Below are 24,007 nucleotides of genomic sequence, written 5' to 3'. Positions count from 1 at the left end.
GGGTCGCAGCTTTATTCAATTGCTTCACAATGCTCAATGACACCAAAGCCTGCGGAAGAAAAATGGTCGCCATAACATCTTCACAATAAACAAGTGAAGGAATCAATGTTACAAACATTCAGCCCACTTGGAAATGGATAAAAATTCATAAAGTCACAAGATAGGAGAGGATGACTGAGAACAACACTGAGGCTGACAATAACAGAATGAATGTTATGTTCACACATTTATTGTTTCCGACTCCTTAATTAAAAACAAAACTGACGCCTTTGACATAACAATGTGAAGAAAATAAGCACACAATGCTTCCTCAGAGATTCAGTCCTTCTCTGCTATGGCTGTCAAATGCTTGTCAATTTCTGCTTCACCAAGGATTCTGTAACGACAAGAAAGAGAGACAAGGGTTTCAATAGCACTATCGTAAGAAGTGCAAATGATCTCTTCCCAACACTCTCCCACAAAATGCAGAAGAATCATGTGACAAACAGATGAAGCACAAGTAAAAATGCAAGACAGCTCACAACTCACTGCACTCGCCCCTCTCTCTCTACCCCACTGAAACTGCATGCATTTCAAAGACAAAAAAACATGGGAATGAAGTTTCACATGCCTCAGGAATGCATTCATTCTGAGGCAACATGCAGCAGCAAAACTGTCAATAGCTAGAGGCAACACTATGAGTGTTTGAAAACCCAAGACAATAGAGAACTGAAAACATTGCAGAGGGGAGTGGATCACACTGAATTTGCCTCATCTTGAACTATACACACTCACCTGTAGAGTACAAGAGTCTTGGATTCAGTAATCATGAGTACAACGGTACGGACTAACAAGGAGGTATTGCGAGAGTGACGTTCAGGATCTCAATGCCGAAGCTATTTTCTGAAACTACATAGGTAATGTAGAAAAAGTGTCACAGCTTTCTTCCGCATACGCCCGAGTTCAAGAGATATTCGCATGTAAAGATTTTGCGCACCATGACTTCCCCTGAGAAATTGTTCCCTAATGGTGGAGGGGTTTAAGGCACTCGTCCAATGCCTCTCGCTGCGTGAGTCCACAGTTCGAGTCCCGGTCACTGTCACAACTCATCCCCATTTGTTTTTTTATTTTGTTACTTGGGATTTTTTAATTTTCATATTAGTTTATGGATTTTAAATGGAACTCTGAATTGTGCCTTACCACGCGAATTTGAGGACATACATAATTACACGTGAATTCCGGGGTAATATGCTCATCCTCGCCCCAGCCATTTCTCCCACGGCAACAGCAAATGTATCATGTAATATTTGATCCTTTCAAACTATCATGCAGTAAAACAAATTGTTCTACATTCTCAGGAGCAGTTTTTGACGTCTCCATAGCACTGTATTACTGCCTGCAGAAATATGTCTTCCGCAACGCACTTGAGTAGCTGGACAAGTACTTTCTTTCTAAAGTTTCAATGGGAACTTTGGGAAGTTTCATTAAAAGTTATATCAACGATTCATATGAATCTTGAATATTCATTAAGAGGACATAGCAAACGAACTACAGAACTTAGGTATATCTTTTTAAATCAAAAAAGATATTTTCTCTCTTCCTTACTTCGCTTAATTAACCATAGCAACTATTTTCTGTTAGTTCAAGACAGAAACTAAACGCAATAAAGGAATAAACAACAATTAGAATTGAATGTATTTAGTGCTCAAAAAAGGCTACGAGATTGAGGCACTACTTGTGATGTCAAACAATGGGAAAAACTGGCACTGCCCACTAATACTGAAAAGTTTAATTTTTTCCATAAAAATCCTAACAATTTTTACATATGTCCTCAACTTTAGAGTAAAGAAAGTATGGTAGGGTATAAAAGTATAGCATAAGAAAGTATGAGCGTTGCTGTGGTCCACTCCAATTACGCCACCGTGCTGGGGCGGAAGACGGTCGGATGCTGCTGCTGCTGATGATAAGGTATTCGGCACCCTTGTTGAACACTCAAGAGGTTGAATGCTACATATACAAAAGTTGAATCTCACAGTTCAAGGAATTATATTGACTTATCGACTTTAAATACGGCAGAGCTGTCATTTAACCCATTGCATAGGTTAAATGACAGCTCTGCAGCCAAAATTACTCGACTCTACATTTGTAATACCATTTGAATCTCTCGAGTTGAGTAGCAACAACTCGACTTGAATTTTCAAGTACTCGCACATCCCTGCAAACGAGGTAAATTATCGATTTCTATATTTTTATTAATATTGCACTTTTGCCACACACTAATTGTCTGGATGCTACAAACTCAGCAACTTTGTCGTGAATTTTTTCGTCACGAACAATATTGTGGCCAACTTAGTCTTTCGTAACTGCATTTCGCAAACTATTTATTCTGTTATGCCCTATATTATGGAAATTTTAGTGACTACAAGGTTAGTTGCTCAAATCGAAACTTGAAGCTTGTACATGGTAGAGGGGCTCCATATTATCAATAACAGACACTTTGTCACTTCCACAAAGTATTTACAAAAATTTCTATTATTTGACTGGTTTCGGCTGTTACACCATTATCAAGTACAGAAAAAAAAACGTTCAAATATTAGAAATTTTTGTACCGAAAAAGTAACAAAGTGTCTGCTATTGATAATGAGTAATTGCTCCTTCACTTTTTTCTTTTTCTTGAGAAAACATAACACTATTTCAGAATGAAAATATATCTGACTGATGATTGATCCAATTTCAACTTCATATTTATAAATGGATCCAATGTAGCGAAATTTGTTCATAAATCTATTACATATTTATAGCTAGGATTTGATTCACTGATTGGGTGTTTGACCAAAATTCACAGCCCAAACTACCGGGCTGATTGAAGCTGAAATTTTTGTGGTAAAACTAAACAAATATTCATCGGGAGAAAGAATCTGAAGATGCCAAAAAGTGCAATACTCTTTGTGATATATTGATCTACTTTAACATGGGCTCTTAAGGAAAAAAAAGTAATGCGCGATATAGACCACTTAACATCGCCGTGCGGGGTCGAGATCCAAATGGGAAACATTAATTTTTTGAGTGAAGTCCTCTCGGGATTTCCACCGGTTGATTTGATTTATAGGCACCAACGTTTCAATGAACGTTTTCACTTTGGCCATGAAAAGAACTTTTAACGAAAATTTGTCGGGTGGGAAAGAAGAGTCTAAGCCTGTAGCCAGGGCCGTTCTGCCATATATGTCGACAGTATCTACTAAGATCTCGAACATTCTCAAAAGATACAATATAGAGACAATACATAAACCTATTAGTACACTGAGGGACCAATTAGTGAAGGCAAAAGACCCCGTTGGCCTAATGACACCTGGCGTCTACCAGATTTCCTGTGAATGTGGCCAAATCTACGTGGGGGAGACTGGTAGAACGATAGCCACCAGGATTAAGGAGCATCGGAGGCATTTCAGACTTGGACAGCCTGATAAGTCTGCTGTGGCTGAACATAGCATTAATAGGGATCACCAAATTAAATGGGATAGCGCCAAATTAATCTGCCGTTCCAACAACTTCTGGGACAGGCTCGCTAAGGAGGCCATTGAAATTAGGCTTAATAAAAATAATTTCAATAGGGACACTGGATACAAAATTAGCAATGCGTGGAATCCCATTTTAAAGAAAATTAAAAATCATAGAACCCCACCGTTTCATAAAAATTCAGATTTTTCCGGCCGATCAGGGGTAACTTAATTGTTGCAATTTGTTTATAGTTACTTATAAACATTCTTTAATCAGTAAAAATTTATTATTCACCCTGAGGACGATGAACGAGGTGTTCATTGAAACGTTGGTGCCTATAAATCAAATCAACCGGTGGAAATCCCGAGAGGACTTCACTCAATTAATACGCCGGGAAAGAATCTCATCATATTTTACATTCCTCTACGGGGAGGAAATACACTGCAACATACGCCTCTTGGAGAAACTGCGAAAGGAAAAGGCAAGACTTCTTAGTTCTCTTGCTTTCCTTTTGAGATGTCGCGATGAAGAAACTATACCTAAATTCGCCATGGTTCGTGCGTCCACTAAGTCACCAGCAGTAAGCCGCATTCTAAGAAGAACCAGCTTGGCTTTGGTCCGTGAACGAATCCACGATAAGCGAAGACTTTTGGACTGCAGCGCAAAGAAACTTATGGCACTACATCTTCGAATTGCATCGGTTCTCTCTCCTCTGGACTGGGAATTTATTGACCGAGTCACTACTGCCATGGGAGAAATTTTATTGGAAAAGGAGAAAATAAGACAGAAGAGTAAGTACGATCGCCTTCCAAAGTCTAAGCCTGTCGCTCCTCCATTGGACCCAAAACGTGTTGTTATTAATTTGACAAATGAAAGTTTTAACGAGGCAACTTTTACGGCATTGTCCAAGGGACTTAACTTTGCTCCAGCACCCAAGACCATCCCATATTTAGATTATGTAGGTGGAATAGAAAATGCTGTTCATAAACTTCCGGATGATTTGGCCGAAGAAGTGAGGGTCGAAGTTTCCTATGTTTTAAGTCGGGCCGTCCCACCAAAACCTAATATATCCAGAGAGGAACGATCTGCCATCAGAGCCCTTCGTGGGAACGAGGAGGTTACTATCTTGCCAGCAGACAAGGGGAACGCCACCGTAATCTTAAAAACCGAAGATTATCGTAATAAAATACGTGATATTCTAGAAGACCAGGCTTACCGGAAACTGCATAGAGACCCCACAGAAGCGGTAACAAGAAAGACGATTTCCCTCATCAAGAAGTCCGGTTTAGCACCTGAAGAAGCAAAGAATCTACAACCTGATGCTCCGGCTCCCCCTAGGCTTTATGGACTGCCCAAAATCCATAAAAAAGGAGTGCCGTTAAGACCAATAGTGAGTTCTATCGCTTCGCCCACCTATAACTTGGCTAAATATTTAACATGGCTCCTTTCTCCGTATGTTGGGCTTGGTGAACACCATGTCAAAAACTCGGCCGAGTTTGTGAATATCCTGGATGATATTAAAGTGAAAGATACGGACATTTTGGTCAGCTTGGATGTTGTGTCCCTTTTTACTCGAGTGCCACTCGTTGACACCGTTGAGTTGCTGCAGAATATTTTTGATGACAACACGGTGAAACTATTCCATCACGTACTGACGTCAACTTATTTCAAATATGACAAGGAATTTTTCGAGCAGACGGACGGAGTTCCTATGGGATCCCCTCTATCTCCAGCCATTGCAAATTTTTATATGGAACATTTTGAAGAAAAGGCACTCTCCACAGCTCCGCTACGCCCAAGGTATTTTTTCCGATATGTGGATGATACCTTCCTAATTTGGCCTCATGGGTCTGAGGCTTTAATGAAGTTTTTAGAACATATGAATAACCAACATAAAAACATTCAGTTTACTATGGAAAAAGAAATAAACGGCAAGATTCCTTTCCTCGATATCTTGATCCACCGGAAGAGTAATGGTTGCCTGGGACATAGCGTGTATCGCAAGCCGACGCACACGGATCTGTATCTGAATGCTCGCAGCCATCACCACCCTTCTCACAGAGCGGCGGTACTTTCTACCTTAGTACATCGTGCCAAAGCCATCGCGGACACGGAAAGTCTTCCAGATGAGATGAGATATTTGAAGAGAACATTCCGGCAAAATGGATACAGTGACCGACAGATCACTTTGGCCATGAAAAGAACTTTTAACGAAAATTTGTCGGGTGGGAAAGAAGAGTCTAAGCCTGTAGCCAGGGCCGTTCTGCCATATATGTCGACAGTATCTACTAAGATCTCGAACATGCTCAAAAGATACAATATAGAGACAATACATAAACCTATTAGTAAACTGAGGGACCAATTAGTGAAGGCAAAAGACCCCGTTGGCCTAATGACACCTGGCGTCTACCAGATTTCCTGTGAATGTGGCCAAATCTACGTGGGGGAGACTGGTAGAATGATAGCCACCAGGATTAAGGAGCATCGGAGGCATTTCAGACTTGGACAGCCTGATAAGTCTGCTGTGGCTGAACATAGCAGTAATAGGGATCAACAAATTAAATGGGATAGCGCCAAATTAATCTGCCGTTCCAACAACTTCTGGGACAGACTCGCTAAGGAGGCCATTGAAATTAGGCTTAATAAAAATAATTTCAATAGGGACACTGGATACAAAATTAGCAATGCGTGGAATCCCATTTTAAAGAAAATTAAAAATCATAGAACCCCACCGTTTCATAAAAATTCAGATTTTTCCGGCCGATCAGGGGTAACTTAATTGTTGCAATTTGTTTATAGTTACTTATAAACATTCTTTAATCAGTAAAAATTTATTATTCACCCTGAGGACGATGAACGAGGTGTTCATTGAAACGTTGGTGCCTATAAATCAAATCAACCGGTGGAAATCCCGAGAGGACTTCACTCAATTAATACGCCGGGAAAGAATCTCATCATTAATTTTTTGGCTGAATTTTTTGGCATAGGCTAGAAGCTCCCAAGTTGGCCGATTTCGAGATATCTATTTACATGTGATCTTATGGGATTTCCAATTGAGAGCTGGCCAAGGAAACTAAAGCGATTCAGCTCGCGATGAAAATTTTAAAAGTGTACCTATACGGTACACTTTAGTTTTTCTTTTTTATTTAGGTAACATAATTGATATTATTGATTAAATAAAGAATTATTTAATTTTGAAATTTTCCCAAATTTTTTGAGTCCTCGGCAATAGCCGCCATTCCTCCCCAGGAAACGGACGAAGTCGATCCCTGTAAGAAATACAAGCATCGCCGCATCAGAGGAGGGAGCGATGTCAGTAGACAGAAGGAATTTGCATCAAGGAAGGATGCAACGGTTAACAATCAAGCATCACAGTCCATTTTTTGAAATGTATTGTTCTTATGTTTTAAGATAAATATCTATTACCTCATGCACCATGGATATGTAGATGAATTTTATGATTGGAACAACCATTGCCTTTTCGGGTTGCCTAACTACCTATTCCGCCATCGAAAAACGCAAAAGAGCACAACTTGGTTGGTGTTTCCGATAGAAAAATGAAATTTGGAGAAAGGGGACATCTTGGTATTCTCCATACTTCTATGTTGAACTGACTACTTTTGGTGGACTCACTTTCCATATACATATATCGAATCTTGTTTTCTTGAAATTTATCGAATGCTAATAACTATTTGGAATATTCATCACTGGGGATAATTGCGCCGACATTACATGGGGAATGAACACCAACTGGAATAGAAATCAATGGGATCGCATATTTTACAGTACAGGTGTTGGTACACTCGAAAGTTCGATTTGATTATTATAGCAAATATGCTAATTGGCATTACTTGACAAGTATTTCCATTAGACCAATGAAATTTGGTGAATGGGTACATCTTGGTAATCCTGATATAGCACAATGGAAATATATTTTGTATGTAGTCTCATTTTCGATATAAATCTCAAAACTGGGTTTTCAGTAGTATATCGAATTGCTACAATACATATATAGGATTTAACATCCACGGACATTTTTGAGCAGGAATTATTTAGTGCATGACCATAGACTGAAAGATAATTCAATAGCATTGCAGATTTCACTTTAGAGGGGTAAGTATAATGGAAAGTTTGATTCGATTATTATCGCAAATCAGAATAACTTGACAAGTATTTCCGTTGAACTGATGACATTTGATGAATGGGTACATCATGGTATTTATTATAATTCCAAATGGAAATATGATGTGTTATTGGTCTAACATTCGATAAATATCGAATCTGTTTTTCTTAAAATATATTGAATGGCTGTAACTAATTGGATTAACGATAAAAGGGGATAGTTGAACAGGAATTTTGCAGAGGATAACCAATGAATGACATATCAAAATCATCTTGAAATATTATGTATTAGCATTTTGCAAAATACACCTGCTTCTCCACCGGTTTTTCTTCAATTATTTTCAGTCCATCTTTGGAAGTTCTCACGAGATAAGCAGATGAATTCGAGTTGTTAGCAGGGAAAAACCAAATGTCCTGAGAAAATATCCCTTCATCTGTGACAATAGAGATTTATAGCATAACTCATAAATTGTAACTTGATACAGTAAAACCTCTATGTAGTGAACCTCTTTACATCGTAAACCTCCATACTTCGTACCAACCCTCTGGTCCTGTCAGATTTACATGTAAATTTATAGGCAAACCTCTCTATAGTGAGCCTCTTTATATGGTAAAACCTCTATATATCATAGCAATGAGACACCCCCAAGACGGCCTAACTACCTCCACAATTCGTACCGAGACAACTAGAGACCATTAATGCACCCGCGATAACGAACATGGAATGACATTTTCAGCAATAAATGTTTCACGCTTATTCTTTTCTTTCACACCTTTACTATAATGTAATTTTCATGTTAACCATTAGTTAGGGCCATTTTGCTCCATATGAGAGCATACCTTACAGTAAATAAGAAAAAGGCAACCAACTATCCTAATCATTTTAAGTGACAGTAAATGAAGACGGAACGCATCATTTTCTCTCGAATCATGGTAAAAATAGCGCGATAGCACTCGCTTTCTGTTATTTATGGTGTAAGGGTGTCGCTTGCCGTCTTGTGTCAGCTCGGTTTCGCTCTCGGGGTAATGGAAGAATCGCAGAGTCACGTTCGAGTGATGGGTCCAGTATCTGAAACTCATAACACGTTGCAACCTCTCGCGTGGGATCCATCCTCATGCATGACTCTGACACCCTACTCCGATCAACAACTTGCAACTTGCTCTCGCGTGGGAATTGGTCTCCACGTATTTCTCCAACACTTTGTAACAAACGTGTGGAACCAGACTTGTCATCTCATTCTGCCTTCTACGAACCTGGCCCTTCCTATTAAGCTTAGTGCTTACAATGGCTTTATTTTCCTGTAAGTGCTTACATACTATTTTCAGTTAATAAAAGAGGCGACCAGCGCAGCCTATAATCCCTTGCCGGTGGAAATACTGCAACTAACTTCTTTCCTATTCATGGAGACAGAATTACTCAACCCAATTGCTACTTCCGTACCTAAAATGAAAATATTTCATGAATTTACTGCGACTCGAAATAAATCAAATACAGTTTTGCAATTATTTTGTTCCCATATTTCCCTGTGTAGCACTTTCTTACTACCGCCTTGGTAATTTTTTCAATGCTTTCGTGAACAATCCTAGTTTACTTTTTATTGCGCTTAGCAACAGTCATATGTCTTGCGTGCATATTTATGCCGCGAAATCTGACTCTTCCATCGGGAGTCCGGGACGTCAATTTATAGCAATACTGAATGAACATCACTCCATGCGCGGCAATGTTAGGAAAAGGAGACAGCTAATTAGCTGATACGCAGTAGAGCAATGAAATTTTTTACCAGCACTTTTATTTGATGACATTTCACGTCGCGACATTATATGTAGTTTATTTTGACCACTAAGCTTAATTTCACATAAATACACCTAAAAGCGTTAACTCTTTCTTTGCTTTCCATGTTCAAAAATTAAAGATGTTACATAATTCCATGGGTGTAACATATTTGACCATTTTTTACATTCTACCAAAAGTAATAATTTAGCAATGAAACTGATTATTTCTCACAGGCTTACGCATGCTATTATTCACAGTTGATTGCATCGCTAGAGTGGATAGATACCTGACAAAGGCTGTAACGAGGAGAAGAAAGTTGTTATCTTACCAAGGAATATAATAGAGAGAGATTCATAAATGAAGTTTATACTAAAAATACCTCGCGGCTGAGCTTAAAGCCACCGAGTGCGTCCACCGGGTTGTGGATGGTGGGTTGACCTTTAGATATAGAGGTTAGCTGCGAGATAAGCGAGTTCTCTCGTCGAATAAGCAGCCGTGGACAAAAAGCGGCGGTATTCTGAGGAGGTATTGGGCTACCCTTGGGTAAGGTAGACCATTTAAAAGATACCAAAACCTGTGAAGATACCGTGACTTGGCGACTGGGGGCCGCCAACAATTATGCCTCTCATCACCCGGGGGAGAGGGCAGCAGCTCTTCTTCACATGTGCGAAGGTGGAGACCATACTGGTCAGTACAGCGACACACATTCCACTACGGGCGTGGTAACATTTACTTTAATGGCTGTAGTACTGCGATGTGGAAGGCAAGGGGAAACCACCACATTATCATCCCGAGGAGTCACAGCTACTCCACTCAATTTATATAATGACATGATGGAATTCTCTCGGGTAAAATATTCCGGAGCTAAACTAGTCCCCCATTCGGATCTCTGGGCGGGGACTACTCGAGAGGGTACATCGGTCAAACGAGATAGAATGTTACGGATAGGAACATGGAACGTCAGATCACTTCGTACCTGCGGTAAGCTAGAGAACTTGAAGGTGGAGATGCGAAGAATGAACCTCGGTGTATTAGGCATCAGCGAAATGAAGTGGCCCCAGGAAGGAGACTTTTGGAGTGGAAGCTACAGAATGATACACACGGGATCGCTAAATGGTAATGCTGGAGTAGGCATAATGCTTAGAAAGAGCGCCGGGATGCATGTTAAAAGCTACCTGCAGTTTAATGAAAGGATAGTAATGGTGAAGATAGATACTAAACCCGTAGCTACTGTAGTGGTACAGGTTTACATGCCTACGTCAGATTATGAAGACGAAGAAGTAGAAGATGTCTACCAAGATATAGCGGAAGTTATCAAGCAGGTAAGAGGGGAAGAAAATCTTATTATTTTAGGTGACTGGAACGCAGTCGTCGGCGAAGGTCAAGACGGAATAATAACTGGGAAATATGGGTTGGGTAACCGAAATGAAAGAGGAGAAAGGCTACTTGAATTCTGCACGGAGCACAGGCTGCCAACACTTCATTCAAAAATCCCCTGCGCAGGAGATACTCGTGGAAGATGCCAGGAGACCGTAGAAGATTCCAAATCGACTACATTCTAGTGAAGCAAAGATTCAGGAACCAGGTGAAGGACTGCAAAAGTTATCCAGGGGCAGATATCGATAGTGACCATAATTTAGTTATGATGAAATGCCACCTTAAATTTAAAAAGTTGAAGAAAGCCGTGAAAAACATATGGCAGGTTGAAAAAATTGAGGGAGGTTCAGCATCAACTGGCTATTAAAGAGGCTGTAGAAAATAAAATAGGGGAGGATACGACCAACAAACCAATGGAAGAGAGTTGGAAAACTATTAGAAGTGGTCTGCAGGCGGCAGCTGAGGAAGTTCTTGGTAAAAGAAGAGTCGTTATGAAAAAACCATGGATCACGCAGGAAGTATTAGATCTCATTGAAGAAAGAAGAAAATACAAGGCTGCAAAAACAGAGGAAGGACAGAATCGTTACAAGAGAATAAGGAACGAAATATGTCGTAAAGCGCGGAAGGCTAGAGAAACGTGGATGAAAAGCATTTGCGAAGACGTGCAAAACAATCTTAAACATGGAAAAGTAGAGGCCGCTTATAGGATAGTGAGGAACCACTTTAAGGAAAGGGGCACTAGATGTAATACCCTAAGGGACAAAAACGGAGAACTATTGATTGAAAACGAAGAAAAAGGGAAGAGATGGAAGCAATATCTGGAAGATTTGTACAAAGGAAGTCGCCTCAGAACCAATGCAATCGAAAACGAGAGGGAAGTGTTGATGGTATGAGGCGTTACTGAGTGGAACTTACTCATGATGAATAAAAAATTTAAACTTTGTTTTTCCACCGAATATATTTATAATTACACGACCATGGTTTCGACGCTCCGCATCATTCTCAAGCGACAAGTACAGTGGTTCAACATCCTTAAATACCTTACATATAGCCAGAGCAAGTGGATGGGTGACTGTAGGCTTGGGGGGGGGGGGGGTTAGGAGGGTGGAAGGGGAGGGGAGGGGTCTTCCCCTGGTCGTAAAACCAAGGGGGAGTAGGAGGATGGGGAGGTAGGTAGAGCTGATGCATGCAAGCTGACTAACTGTAGTGAAAGGTGGGCAAGAGAGGGAGAGGTAGGGGATAGCGGGAAGAATACAAGGGAAGTGGATACCGATGACATGGGATGAGAGAAGGCTGTACATTGTCACTCGTAATTTTCAACGTTTACATTGAGAAAGCCATTAATGAAATCAAAGAAAAGGAATTGGGAGTGAATATCCATGGAGAAAAAATTAGCATGCTAAGATTTGCCGATGACATAGCCGTTATAGCAGAAACAGAGAAGGATTTGAAAAATATTCTGGTTAAAATGGGTAGGGTAATGAGTAGATATCAACTGAAAATAAGCACGAAGAAGACCAAGATCTTAGTATGGAGCAGAAGAGAAGAAGTCAAGACCAACATTAAAATAGGGAGGCAAAAACTGATAGAGGTGGATGAATTCTGTTTTTTGGGAAGCAAGATAACTAGTGACGGGAGAAGCAAGAAAGAAATTATCAGCAGAATATCCCAGGCGAAGAGAGCATTCCACCAGAAGAGAGACCTGCTTACAGCGGGAAACTTAAATATGGAAGTAAAGAAACAATTCATAAGAACCTACATCTGGAGTATGCTCCTATACGGAAGTGAGGCATGGACAATGACCGCAGCGGAGAAAGCAAGGATAGAGGCCTTTGAAATGTGGTGCTACAGAAGAATGATGAAAATCAAATGGATTGACCGAGTTAGTAACGAGGAAGTCCTAAGAAGGGTAGGAGAGAAGAGAAGACTCATGAAAACCTTAATAAGAAGACGGAACAACCTTATAGGCCACATCTTGAGACATGATGGCCTGATGAAGACAATCGTCGAAGGGCAAGTGGAAGGCAAGAATGGAAAAGGAAGACCTCGGACAAAATATATGGAACAAGTAAAGAGAGATGTGAAAGAGAAGAATTACGTAGGTGTGAAAAGATTTGCTGATAGGAGAACTGAGTGGAGAGCTGCGTCAAACCAATCCTAGGATTGTTGACCAATGATGATGATGATTAAAAATATTTATAAAGAACAGTTAGCAGTGCATGAAAGTCTAGATTGCTAATAAGAGCTGCATTTAAAAACTTTTCTGGTGCTATAACTTCGAGCTTCGAATAACATCAGATGCTGGGTTGATAAATATTAATTCTGGCTTATTCTACAAGTGGACAGCAGATATTGTCCTGCACACGGATAACCAAGTAGAGGCCCGGGACAGAATTTTCTTGAAATTACTATGACAAGCTGCACAAACCCAATTATACCACACTAAAGTTTCATTTACTCTAATCGTCCGATAAACTGTATTTTCAACCTGAATGACTATGACTGTCTGCCATGAACAGATATTTTGAACTGTTCTTTTTACTGAACAGGTTCAAAGTGAACGAACGGTTCATCAAAATGAACAGTTTAACCCACCTTCAGACTCTACGATCTCTTTCCTAATTTTCACACACCTACTTGCTTCAAGAGTACCTGTCAACTGTGATAAACAGATCGTTCCTACCTTAGGGTGCCAATACATCTTGGAATTGCAGGCGCTTAAAGAAATCATTGTATTTTCTGGACAACTTTATGGTTAAGTTTTGAGTTAAGATGCATCTTTTATGTTTAGGTCACAGTAAAATCCCACGAGAGCATAAGTAAACACTGATTTAATCTTGCTCGATAAGTGAAGTTAAAAATATCAAACACTATTACTAGTCGGTGAAAACTCACCACCAACCAAACATCATAGAGCAAACACTTCAGCACTTATGTAGATGTAAGTGTAGGAATCAAATACCATAGAATTGTCTAAAATTAAAGTTTCGCCATAAAAATTGTAACATACTCTTGATAAGCTTTTTATTTTTCAGTCCTAAAAGAAATAATCTTAACAACTACTGCCGGTGGCACGCCGTTGCCCTGGATTATTGGAGTCCTGCCAATGTTGCACTAACGCAACACTTCGTTTATTCTCAAATAATTTGAAAACCACTTTGTCAAATTTGCCCAATTTGTTGCAACGACCTAGAAAACGAATGCATCATTGCATTTGCAGAGAACTAAATTCATGGAGTGCCTCAGACTTCACGTAATTTGTAAACTTATAAGATTACCTAAAATAACAACTTACCATTAAGTGAAAAAGTCATTGTAAAAACAAAAGTTATCAAATTTCGTTACTAGAAAAATTCATAACATTTTTAAAAAGCATTGAACTACCAATTTTAAAAAGTATGAACTACGTATCAACAACAAATACAGAGAAAAAAATCGCAAAGTTTTCGTTGAGTTTGTCCAACATTCGAAAGAAAAGGGCTAAGATGAAAGGAGGAGATGAGATTCAGGGTTGGTTGCATGTTCCACCAATCTTTAAATACCAGGTGAAATTCTTTTGATTCGGATGAGATGGCTCTCTATGCTTTCCCTCCCTATGCAGTTCAAACCCCCCCTCCCTCCCCCGAAACTCATCCTGCACTTGTTCCAAATGCAGTGGCAGTGATTCTAACCAGAATCTCTTTTAAGGGAGGACTTTAGCTGTGAATGTATAAAGGATTACATATCCTCAGAATTAGCCATTCTCCTTAACAAATAAAAAAATTGACGAAAAATCATTGGAATAAGGGCATTAATTCCAGGGTACACCAGGCTTATTATTAGCATTAGAATCCCCTTCATAAAACCGAAGCGATCACGCGCTAGCTGCATTCACGGGAGCACCGTGTCCCTGTTTTCCAAGCCTCGCAGTGCACGACCGTGGTCCTTGATCACGAATACACATCCTGCAGCAGTTGCAACCCAGGCAACTAGTGAGAGACGCGCCTACGTGGTGTGGTGCCTGACAGTGTAGTTTCCCACGTCGAGCAGTGGTTTTGAAGCATTTGTGCGAACCACTTTCCTGTAGCCATTATCACACAGCTACAGATGTGTGGTTTTCGAAACCAGGCCTTACATGGAGCATTAATAATACGACTACAACCATGTTATCGCCTCTAAAAAGATCACAAACTGGCGAAGAAAGCTCTCAATGAGTTCGGGAAGCACTGTTACATAACAGAATAACTCCATAAATAATAATATATTGTCTGTTTTAGGTAAATTATGCACATTACTAGACATTTAAGAGAAAGTTTTGATTATCCGTATTTTCCGCTTATTCGTGCCATCTCTTCCCATCATTATTAGCCCATTTGGATAATCGGGAGTGTAATGTACTTCTGCGAGGGAAAGTTGAGTGCAGCAAATGCCTTGCCTTGATTGGGAGAGAGGCTTACCATACATGTGGCAATGCCAATGGTGCAACTCATCTGGAGCGTGGGACAAGTTGACCACGATGCCATGCAAACAACGGCCTAAGGTGGAGGTATGTGACATGAATTAGAACAACACACTTGGAATAAGAAAGATGTTAGAAAAAAACAATCAACTCTCACAGCATGCTCTCGGAGATTGTGCTTGAGTCACACAAAAATGTGGGGTAGAGCTACATGTCAATGTGTAAGAAGTGCTCATTTGCTCACGAGGTGGGCTCACCATTCATCAATAACTGACGTTTCAGCAAAAGACCATCAACCTCTTACCCCACAAGGGGGGGGGGAGGGTGCGTGAAAAACGGGTCTCAGAATTCAATCAAACTTGGCAGCCCATTGGGAGCTGTCCGCAAATCAATCCACATATGATCAACTTCCATCTGGAGGTCTTAGGTTCATTGCCCTTGCCTGGCACTGTTTTTATAATTTATTTCTACTTTTTATTTTATAAAAGCCTGTATAGATAATATCCATAAACACGGGACTACAACTTACTCATACCAGACTGCTACTTCTGTGGGAATACATTTCACCTGTATTGTTCAGCTGCTTTTTTTTGTTTACATAATTGGTTATACCCCATATGGTGGGGGGGGGGGGGGGGTTGATCTGCGGAGTTTACAAATAAGTTGCATTGTGCTGTCAGATTCAAATATGTAGCCAAATCATGAGTCATTACTATTCATTTGACAGCTCTGGATCAAAAGTAAATTATATCAGTCACCTGAACTTTGGATTATCCTTGGAGACAACGCCGACTTCAATCTCCGATGGCTTGAAGTCCACCGAGAGGACAGTTGATAAGCAAGTAATGGCAAGCTGAAAGAAAGGAGCAAATGTACAGTAGAACCTCAATACAAAGAAAATCAATGGACACAAAAATTACAGACGATCATCATCAGAAAATTAAAGAAGATTATTATCATCAAAATTGATATTGCAAAGCTAACCTTTAACAAAATTTTCTTTAATGATTTAGTTTGTAATGATGATAATAAGTTTCAATGAAGCCAACAAAATTCCTTAACATTGAATGCAATCTTATAAAGTCTTAAAATTTAAAAATATAAAGTTAGTGGTTGTTTAGGAAGAAATCATTCTATCAATATCCAAAGAGTTTTACACCCTGCCATCAATTACTATGAAGTGAAAAACTGTTATTTCCAAAAAAGAAACATGTCTATCAGTACAAGCAATCATTGGAGACTGTGTCCTTATATATTTTTTTCAGCGTGCAAGAGTATACCACCATACATTTTGTTGGTCTCTTTGTCACACTTAAGTAAAGGACAACTTAAAAATGAGCAACACGAAATAAATTGTGCAAAAAATGATAAAATAATCATTTTACCTTCTACGTGAATTTTGGGAGTTCCAGTATATAAAGCGCTGATTTCCAGGAACCACATATAAGTGGCTACATCAAACCACCGAGAGATGCCAGAACATCACGACATGCAGTTGCTATGATTATATTGCATGGGATGCAAGTACTACAGGATACAGTTTTGAGATCAAAGAGCACAATTGGCTACCCTGGCTTCTTCTGCAATGTTTCGAAACCAATAGCACAAACTACCACACTGCTTTTGAAGTAATTTAAAGACAATATGATTCTAGTTTTGGCTCGATATGACAGTATTTGTAGCGATAATTAATGTACCAACACGACCTGGCAGACCACACCGATTGTTAATTTACCTTGAGCCGTTACCCTAACAATACGCCTGAAAATTATCGGATGTCTGTTCTTAAGTTTCATTGTTAGGTCCCATTATGCCACCAGAATGGAAAATTGGCGCTGCGCCATCATCTACGTCATCTCAGAGAACTTGACGACGGAATCACCCCCCACCACTTATGTAGGGTCGACTGAGAAATGCATGTAGGGGCCTTTTGTTACTTAGGGACGGATATGTAAGCTGCCGCAGCCTGTGGGCAAACTTGACATGCTGCATTCGGAGCTCCAACCACTGCATAAACACATTCATCAGGCCGCTCCAGTGGATGCACTGAAAGCTACATAGTAATTTGGCTACCGCAGCAATAAAACAATGAAGCCATTCAAGCGTGGAGACAACTGATAGAACTGCTGTCCTGTGTGTGTCATTGCAAATGCACTGGCTAGATATTCCAGTACTCTTTTTATGAACAATGCCCTCAAACGTGAGGAAGTACTTTCAAATAAATTTTAATGACAAATTCGCCACATGTTCTTTACATAGCTCTCTTGTTCCAAGAGGTTGGAGCAGCAAATCAACTTTTACCTTAATGAAACACATGAAAAAAGAGCATCACACAATTTCAGGAGCAAATGTATCCATCAAAACGATGACCTAAGCCCAAGTATCCCTCACTGGAAAGCCTTGCTCAGATTCTGGGCCTTCTAAAATTATGTCTTTTTTCTAGTCCCGCAGAACTATGTGCGACTCAGTTGTTTGAGGCATAACACGCACATTTCTCTCGTAAATACGTGTACTTGAAATGGCATTTGATGGATAAGAATTTTTACATCAGACAGAAATGCATAATAGCAGTGAAAATTCCGAATGGAGTGCAAACATTTTTCTGCAAGACGGCTTGTTCCTTTAGGATATTTGAAAGAGAGATAAGTCGAATCAACAATATGACCTAAATGTTTCGATAAAGTAATAATATTCCCGTAATCAGCTAAAATCTTGTTTGAATCCATTAATGAATGTCATAATTCGCAAAAATTCAGCGTTTCCTGGGACATAGGCAACCCAGACAAACATTCCCGCATCAATCGTTTTCCCGCATTCATCGTTTTCTTCATCCATCCCCCTGAAAAACGACAGATCGAGGTTCCACTGTAACATAATGAATCAATTTAAGTATTCGGTTTAGTAATGTAGCATTGAGATATCGTACTTTCCCGAATCCACGTGATCGGTCAATCTGGGGAATAATATTACACATTTTGATTGGCAACGCTCAAGATGCAACTCTTAGGCTATATTAATGTTTATTGATTTTGTATCTAATAATGCCAGAATACGCGGTAGAGCTCATGAATATCGCAGTGATTTGAATGAAACTTCACCGAGAATTCACTGCACCGATCGATATCTCTGAAGCACTAATGCAGAATTTTCGGCATTTCCCTTTCAATGTTCGAATTCTTCTAATGCTTCGATTTCAATGTTCTTGCAATTTCATAAGAAACCTGGTGACAACACTTTTTAAATCATCAGTGAGACATATGAGGAAGGAAGGGAATAGAAGTCACTCAATGATAGAGAAAATACTTTTCATTTTAGAGACAACCTTACATTTCCAAGGGGGAAGGTCAAGGATAATACTGCGGTTGTCAATGACAAGTGGTGGGGAGAGGTAGTAAGGATATCATCGATGATATCATAGTTTATACATGATCCCATAATCAGGATCTTGCACTAAATTTATGAGAGAGTTTGCAAAGGGTATCAGTCAGTGCTGTGCAAGTGTCTAAGCAACAAACAGTAGGGAAGAAGCAGCAGCCAGGACTGGTCATGACAGCTATGATGACGAAGATGAAAGTGAGGAAATAATTCCACCACATTAAAATGAAGTTTATGCAGCCCTCCAAGCATTAAGAAATTTTGACCAGGTGAACGATCTGGACTCTGAATTAAGTTCCCATTAATGCAAGATGGAATGCATAATAGAATCGGCGATGAAGAAGAGCAAAAAGCAATAAATTCATACCTTTTTGAGCAATGTCTTTTCATATGTATCGTAGTTTTCCAGAATAAACAAGTTTAATATCTTAAATATTTGGCTCTGTTTACCAGCTAATTATTCTTCAGGCTATTCGTAATGAAGAGGCACACCAACTCTAGCCATGAACTTTCCTCTAGCACTCCTCCTCGTTTACGTAATCTTAGGCAAGGCTGAGAGACTTTGACCCACCCTTCTTTCTCCTGCCCTCTCAACCTCTCGTTACACTCACCTCTTTTCTTCACTTGGTCACCCCACCCTTTTTGAACGTTCTCCGACTGTTTAAAAGGGCTTGATTCATCTCTACCGGCAACAGGGTTAAGTTTCTAACTGGAAAGAGGCTGGAGAAGTTATTTCTAGCCTGCCCTAGCTCCCATGGCATCTCCTCCCATTACGTTCACCCAAAGACACGGCTGGGCTACCTCCCCAGCATATCCCATAACTGACCCTAATCAACTTAGCCAAGACAGGAAGCAAAAGTCATGGTTTGGGGAAAACTAAACAAAACACGAACTTTTTTATATTAATTATTTTATCTCTATGGGATTAAAAAATTAGCAATCTGCCACATAATTGAAAAAGATTGAGCCACAACATGACGTCAATCTGAAATACTGATCTTATTATTTGAATTCATTAAACAGCTATACACATGATAAACAAATTTAAATGATGGCAGAATTATGTAGCCTTTGGGCTCATAATTTTCTAAGTATCGTCCAGGTTTATAAATTTGAAATGTTGGTTTTCCTTCGCAACCTCTTGAAAATTATACCTGAATACGTTGACCTTCTTTCGTTTTCGGGTTTCATTTTTCACTATAGTTAAAATGATACTATATAATATTATAATGATATGGACAAAAGATTTTGCTAATTTTAGCACTAGAAATTGGCACGGCATAAACTGAAAGAAATATTAGCATTGAAGGGGGAAAGAAAAAATTAATTAATGTTCAAATTAATTTCTTCTTGGGTTTCTGTCTGGGTAAGCCGCTCCATCTACCTCTTTCAATAAGACTTTCCCATCATTAGCCACCATGGCCATTGATACCTACCAGGTGTGTGGTGCTGTGTTTATACAATTGTCACTCTTCTTCTCTACACACTTTTCAATTGAAAATTAGTTATTTGCTTTGCCCTTTACATGCTACTATTTATTTACCATTATGGAACGACTAATTTTTAGTTAAAAAACTAAGCAAATATTCTCTCTTTATCAATGATACTTAGCATAATTTTCAATGCGATGGAGCAAGAAACAAGAAAACCATGTGAGGTTGAGGTATATACGTTTTGGGGTTTCAATAATGGAAGATGCCTCTCCAGCCTTTCTCCAGTAGGAATCTTGTTCCTGTTGGCATAAAAGAAGAATACGGGAGGAACTACAAATATTAACCTTGAAGATTAATTTGGAAACGGGCTAAGAATCTTTTTTTTCCTTGTCAATGAGACATAGAGGGCGACATCATAGAGTATCACATCTTCCACGAATCCTTCCCTCTTCTCTCTGCTTGGCTTTCCCCATTAAAACGGTGTTGGAAACAAATATCTACCTAATGCGTAGATAATAATTGCTATTTGCTACTGACCACAAATTCCTAAAATTTATTTCTTATGACAAGATTTTGAATTCATTGTCTCAAAAAGTTTTATAAAACAGAAAGGAATTTCTTTAGTGCTAGGATCGTAGATATTTAACTATCAAGAATACAAATTTTAGGGTGGGATAATTATTTAACAATCTTTCACAGCATTAAAACAATTACAAAAAGCTTTTTCTAGTATGTCTATCATAAATAACCACCAAAAACTTTAAAAACCGGCCACAATGAGCAAAAAAGAATGGTGGAAACAAAAGCAAACACTTTTTCGTGATGAAAGTGTTGAAATTATAAAATTCAATATTACAAAGAGCCAATTTTCCAGTTCCACTGACTTCACATAATGGAGACTTTACTGTAGAGCATTCCACAGCAGCGTGGACTTAATTAGTGATGACAATCAAAAAGAAGGGCTTCACGCCATCATGGGCAATTGGTGAGTAAGTATCTCCTGCACGCACAGATAGTATTATTTCTCTTGTTCCTTAACTGCATCTTTTTAGGTGGATTCGTACCAACATGACATGCATTTCGTCTGCGATGAAGGCTCTTCCAGAGTGAGTTCTGTTGAAGCCTTCCACGAAAAGAAGTGTGCATGACAAATAGTCATAAGAAAAAGATGGTACATATCCATGGGAAATTGCTTGAAGAGCTTTCAACTTAATTACCCCACCTTAAACAAACGTCATAAATAATTTATTTGCCTTCAAGGATGGACTCCATGCACAAATTGGATTCACCTCTCAATTCCCCTGAACATCAATCGTCCATTTCTGAATTTGATACTGCTATGGACCCAGGATGGAATAGGATAAGTCTAGACAAATTGTTTTCCCTTCATAAGTGGAGCAACCAAAAAGGTCGTATGGGTAATACTTGATTACCTCATACAAGACCATGATTTCTACACAGTTTAATCTACAATAAGTTTCAAATTGAAAATCTCATGTGTGAACAATCCCTATCACAGATACAAATAAATGACGTTTTCCCACGCAAGTTAGTCAATTAGTTCTTAGCATCAGTGACATCATAGTAAGACCTAGAACACAAGCTGAATGCATGTAGTTACCTGAATAGCTTCGTCGCCACTGAACTCTTGCTTTTTCTTCAACTTCTTCTCGAGATAACTATTTGCTTCCGTCTGCTTCGCACCAACGGCAACGGCACGATAACCGCAATAATAACCGGCTGGATCTGCTTTAAGGACACAAGGCCCCAGCTCCTCATCATAGGCTATCAAAACCATGCCTGCAATTAGATAAGGAAAAATTGATAGCATTGCAATAACAGCCACTCATTTGCCAACAATAACGAAAAGAAAGGAATAGAACTTACTGCAGCCTAGCGGTCTCATTTCCGCGTTTTGAGTATATACTTGTGATATATCTGCCACCCTTCTGCACAGAGCATCCACCGGTATTTCATAGCCATGCTTGTACTTCCAGTTCGCTGCTTCATACCTCGCCCGCTGAACCTGAGATTTGCTGTCCGCTAGAATATAAATGGGCAAGTAAAAAAGATTGGCTTACATAACTTCATAGCGCGAGACGAAAAGTTATTTAGACTACTAAAATATCGATTTTGACACAATATATACCTATATCTTACAATGGTTTAACCTTAATTGCGTAGATAAAACAAACCTATCATTCCTGTCATCACACATCCAATCCTGTCCGTGAGTTTGAATAAGTGAGTCACCGTTTTTGCATCGAGCAACTTGTCCTGGAATACATTAAGGGTATATTGATTCATTGCCAAATTTTTCCGTTGTGAAGGCATGTTACAAATGCTTACATGTACATGGCAGAATTACTTACAGGTACTTTCTTCTGAGTCGCAAACACAGCGGTATCGACGCCTTTTAAGGCCACAGATGTAAGGCCTCCTTGATTGATAGCCTTAAATGCATACTCTATAAATATAAAATTAAAGATAAAATTATCGTAAGAATATGAGGCCGGCTAACATCGCCAACCTTACAAGGACCCACCAACTTGATACAGCCTTCCCTCCGGAGAAAATATGGTAATATGCCGGTCAAAGCCAGCACTGCTACCTCGAGCCATGTTTCCACTTAATTTAGAAGCTGCCCCTCTTGATTCTTATTTGTAACTAACTGATTAGTATACTATTTCCCACCTTGCCAAGCATGAGCCCGCAAAATTCTGCCTGATGACAATCAACTTTTTTTCACCCGTGTACACAGATACGCATCTGACACAGCGCCCCTATGGTGATATTTGAAAGATTTGGAATTAATAAAACAAATGAGTAACTACACGCGGGAATGTGTAGGCAAGGGGGCGACAGAACTGCGATATATCGTATAGAAAACCTCTTTCGATTCGATTTTTCCGGAGCCCCAGTGGTCCAACGGCCTACCCAACATAGAGGCGCTGGTGTAGCCTGTTTTTCTGTGCAGTAATGAACTGGGGGCTGCCATATTGAATCTCGATGTAAACAAACGTGATATTGAGGCTTATTGATAGTCATTAGTGTTAACTGCAGACTCTTTTTATTGCTTATAGTGTCCCTTACGATTTTGGAATGTGCTCGATGAAGGATACGAGTCTCAATGATCTTGGTTATTGCAAAATTGCATGGGTATGAAATGTATTTGGTGATGAAAATGTGAGTAATTCTGTTTCCTTCATTATTCCATTTTGATTTCAACCTGTGATTAGCTAACCTTTTCTCATGTTTTCAAAATTTTATGGTGTCTTGTATTCCTTATATTTCAATATGTTTTTCATTGTACTTGCAGTTTTTCTAGTGTTCAAACTACTCATTTATCGCTAGTGCTATGCTTTCGTTTGTTTAATGCTAATCATTTTGTTGGTTATGTATGTAATTTGCTATTTCAACTCTGTCCTTTCAACTGTTTAATTGTCATTAATTGAGCATTATTCATTAAGTGTTCTACGATGTTTACATTTCTTAAAACTTTAATCTCTTTCATTTTGAAGTAAGAACTTAATTTCTACTACATTGGTATAAAATATTCTTCACTTTTCTCGTTTTCTACTTTTGGAATACTTTCTTTCGTATAAGTGATTGATATTAACTTATAAGAACCTTTCATTTTAAGACTCCTCTGCCAAGATATGTTGCATATCTTAATGGGTACTCATCATGAACAACTTCCTACGAAATAATGTCCTCCTTTCATAATTAAATAATTATCTTCCATGAAATGATATCCAAACTTGCATGCTTATTTCTAGTGAAGTATTGTTATGGTCTATGGTTTCAGGATTAGCATTGTTTTCCCTGTACCAGAGCTATTGCAAGATACATCTACCTCAAGGAAAATTGGGTCACCCTCTTTGTCTATAACTGTGGAGTGTTTACTTAAGTAATGGAATCTTTCTCCTATTACGCAAAGGCTGCTCATCTCATGTTGTCATTGATATTTGTTGCTTGTGCATCTCATGTGCTTGTAGAATGGTTAACTTT

The 24,007-nt window shown here is 39.2% G+C and overlaps 1 protein-coding gene across 1 annotated transcript; it reads right to left on the bottom strand.

Annotated features, from left to right (window-relative positions):
• Nucleotides 1-213: 213 nt before the first annotated feature.
• Nucleotides 214-22,772, bottom strand: LOC124157019 (proteasome subunit alpha type-6-like). Its single transcript, XM_046531483.1, has 7 exons — nucleotides 22,542-22,772; nucleotides 22,369-22,463; nucleotides 22,192-22,273; nucleotides 21,884-22,039; nucleotides 21,618-21,796; nucleotides 15,947-16,041; nucleotides 214-376 (listed from the first exon to the last, which is right to left on the bottom strand). Exons 1-7 carry the CDS (start codon nucleotides 22,615-22,617, stop codon nucleotides 319-321), a joined length of 741 nt encoding a protein of 246 aa, XP_046387439.1. The 5' UTR covers nucleotides 22,618-22,772; the 3' UTR covers nucleotides 214-318.
• Nucleotides 22,773-24,007: the final 1,235 nt, after the last annotated feature.

Source organism: Ischnura elegans, chromosome 4 (genome assembly GCF_921293095.1).
Source record: "Ischnura elegans chromosome 4, ioIscEleg1.1, whole genome shotgun sequence".
In the NCBI taxonomy this organism is placed as follows: Eukaryota; Metazoa; Arthropoda; class Insecta; order Odonata; family Coenagrionidae; genus Ischnura; species Ischnura elegans.
This window is presented reverse-complemented; position numbering and strand designations above follow the sequence as displayed.

Coding starts and splice junctions, on each gene's coding strand:
- LOC124157019 (XM_046531483.1), bottom strand. CDS start 22,617: ATGGCTCGAGGTAGCAGTGCTGGCTTTGACCGGCATATTACCATATTT. Junction 22,274..22,368: donor CGACTCAGAAGAAAGTACCT/GTAAGTAATTCT, acceptor AATGTATTCCAG/GACAAGTTGCTCGATGCAAA. Junction 377..15,946: donor AAGGATAATCCAAAGTTCAG/GTGACTGATATA, acceptor TTGTCGTTACAG/AATCCTTGGTGAAGCAGAAA.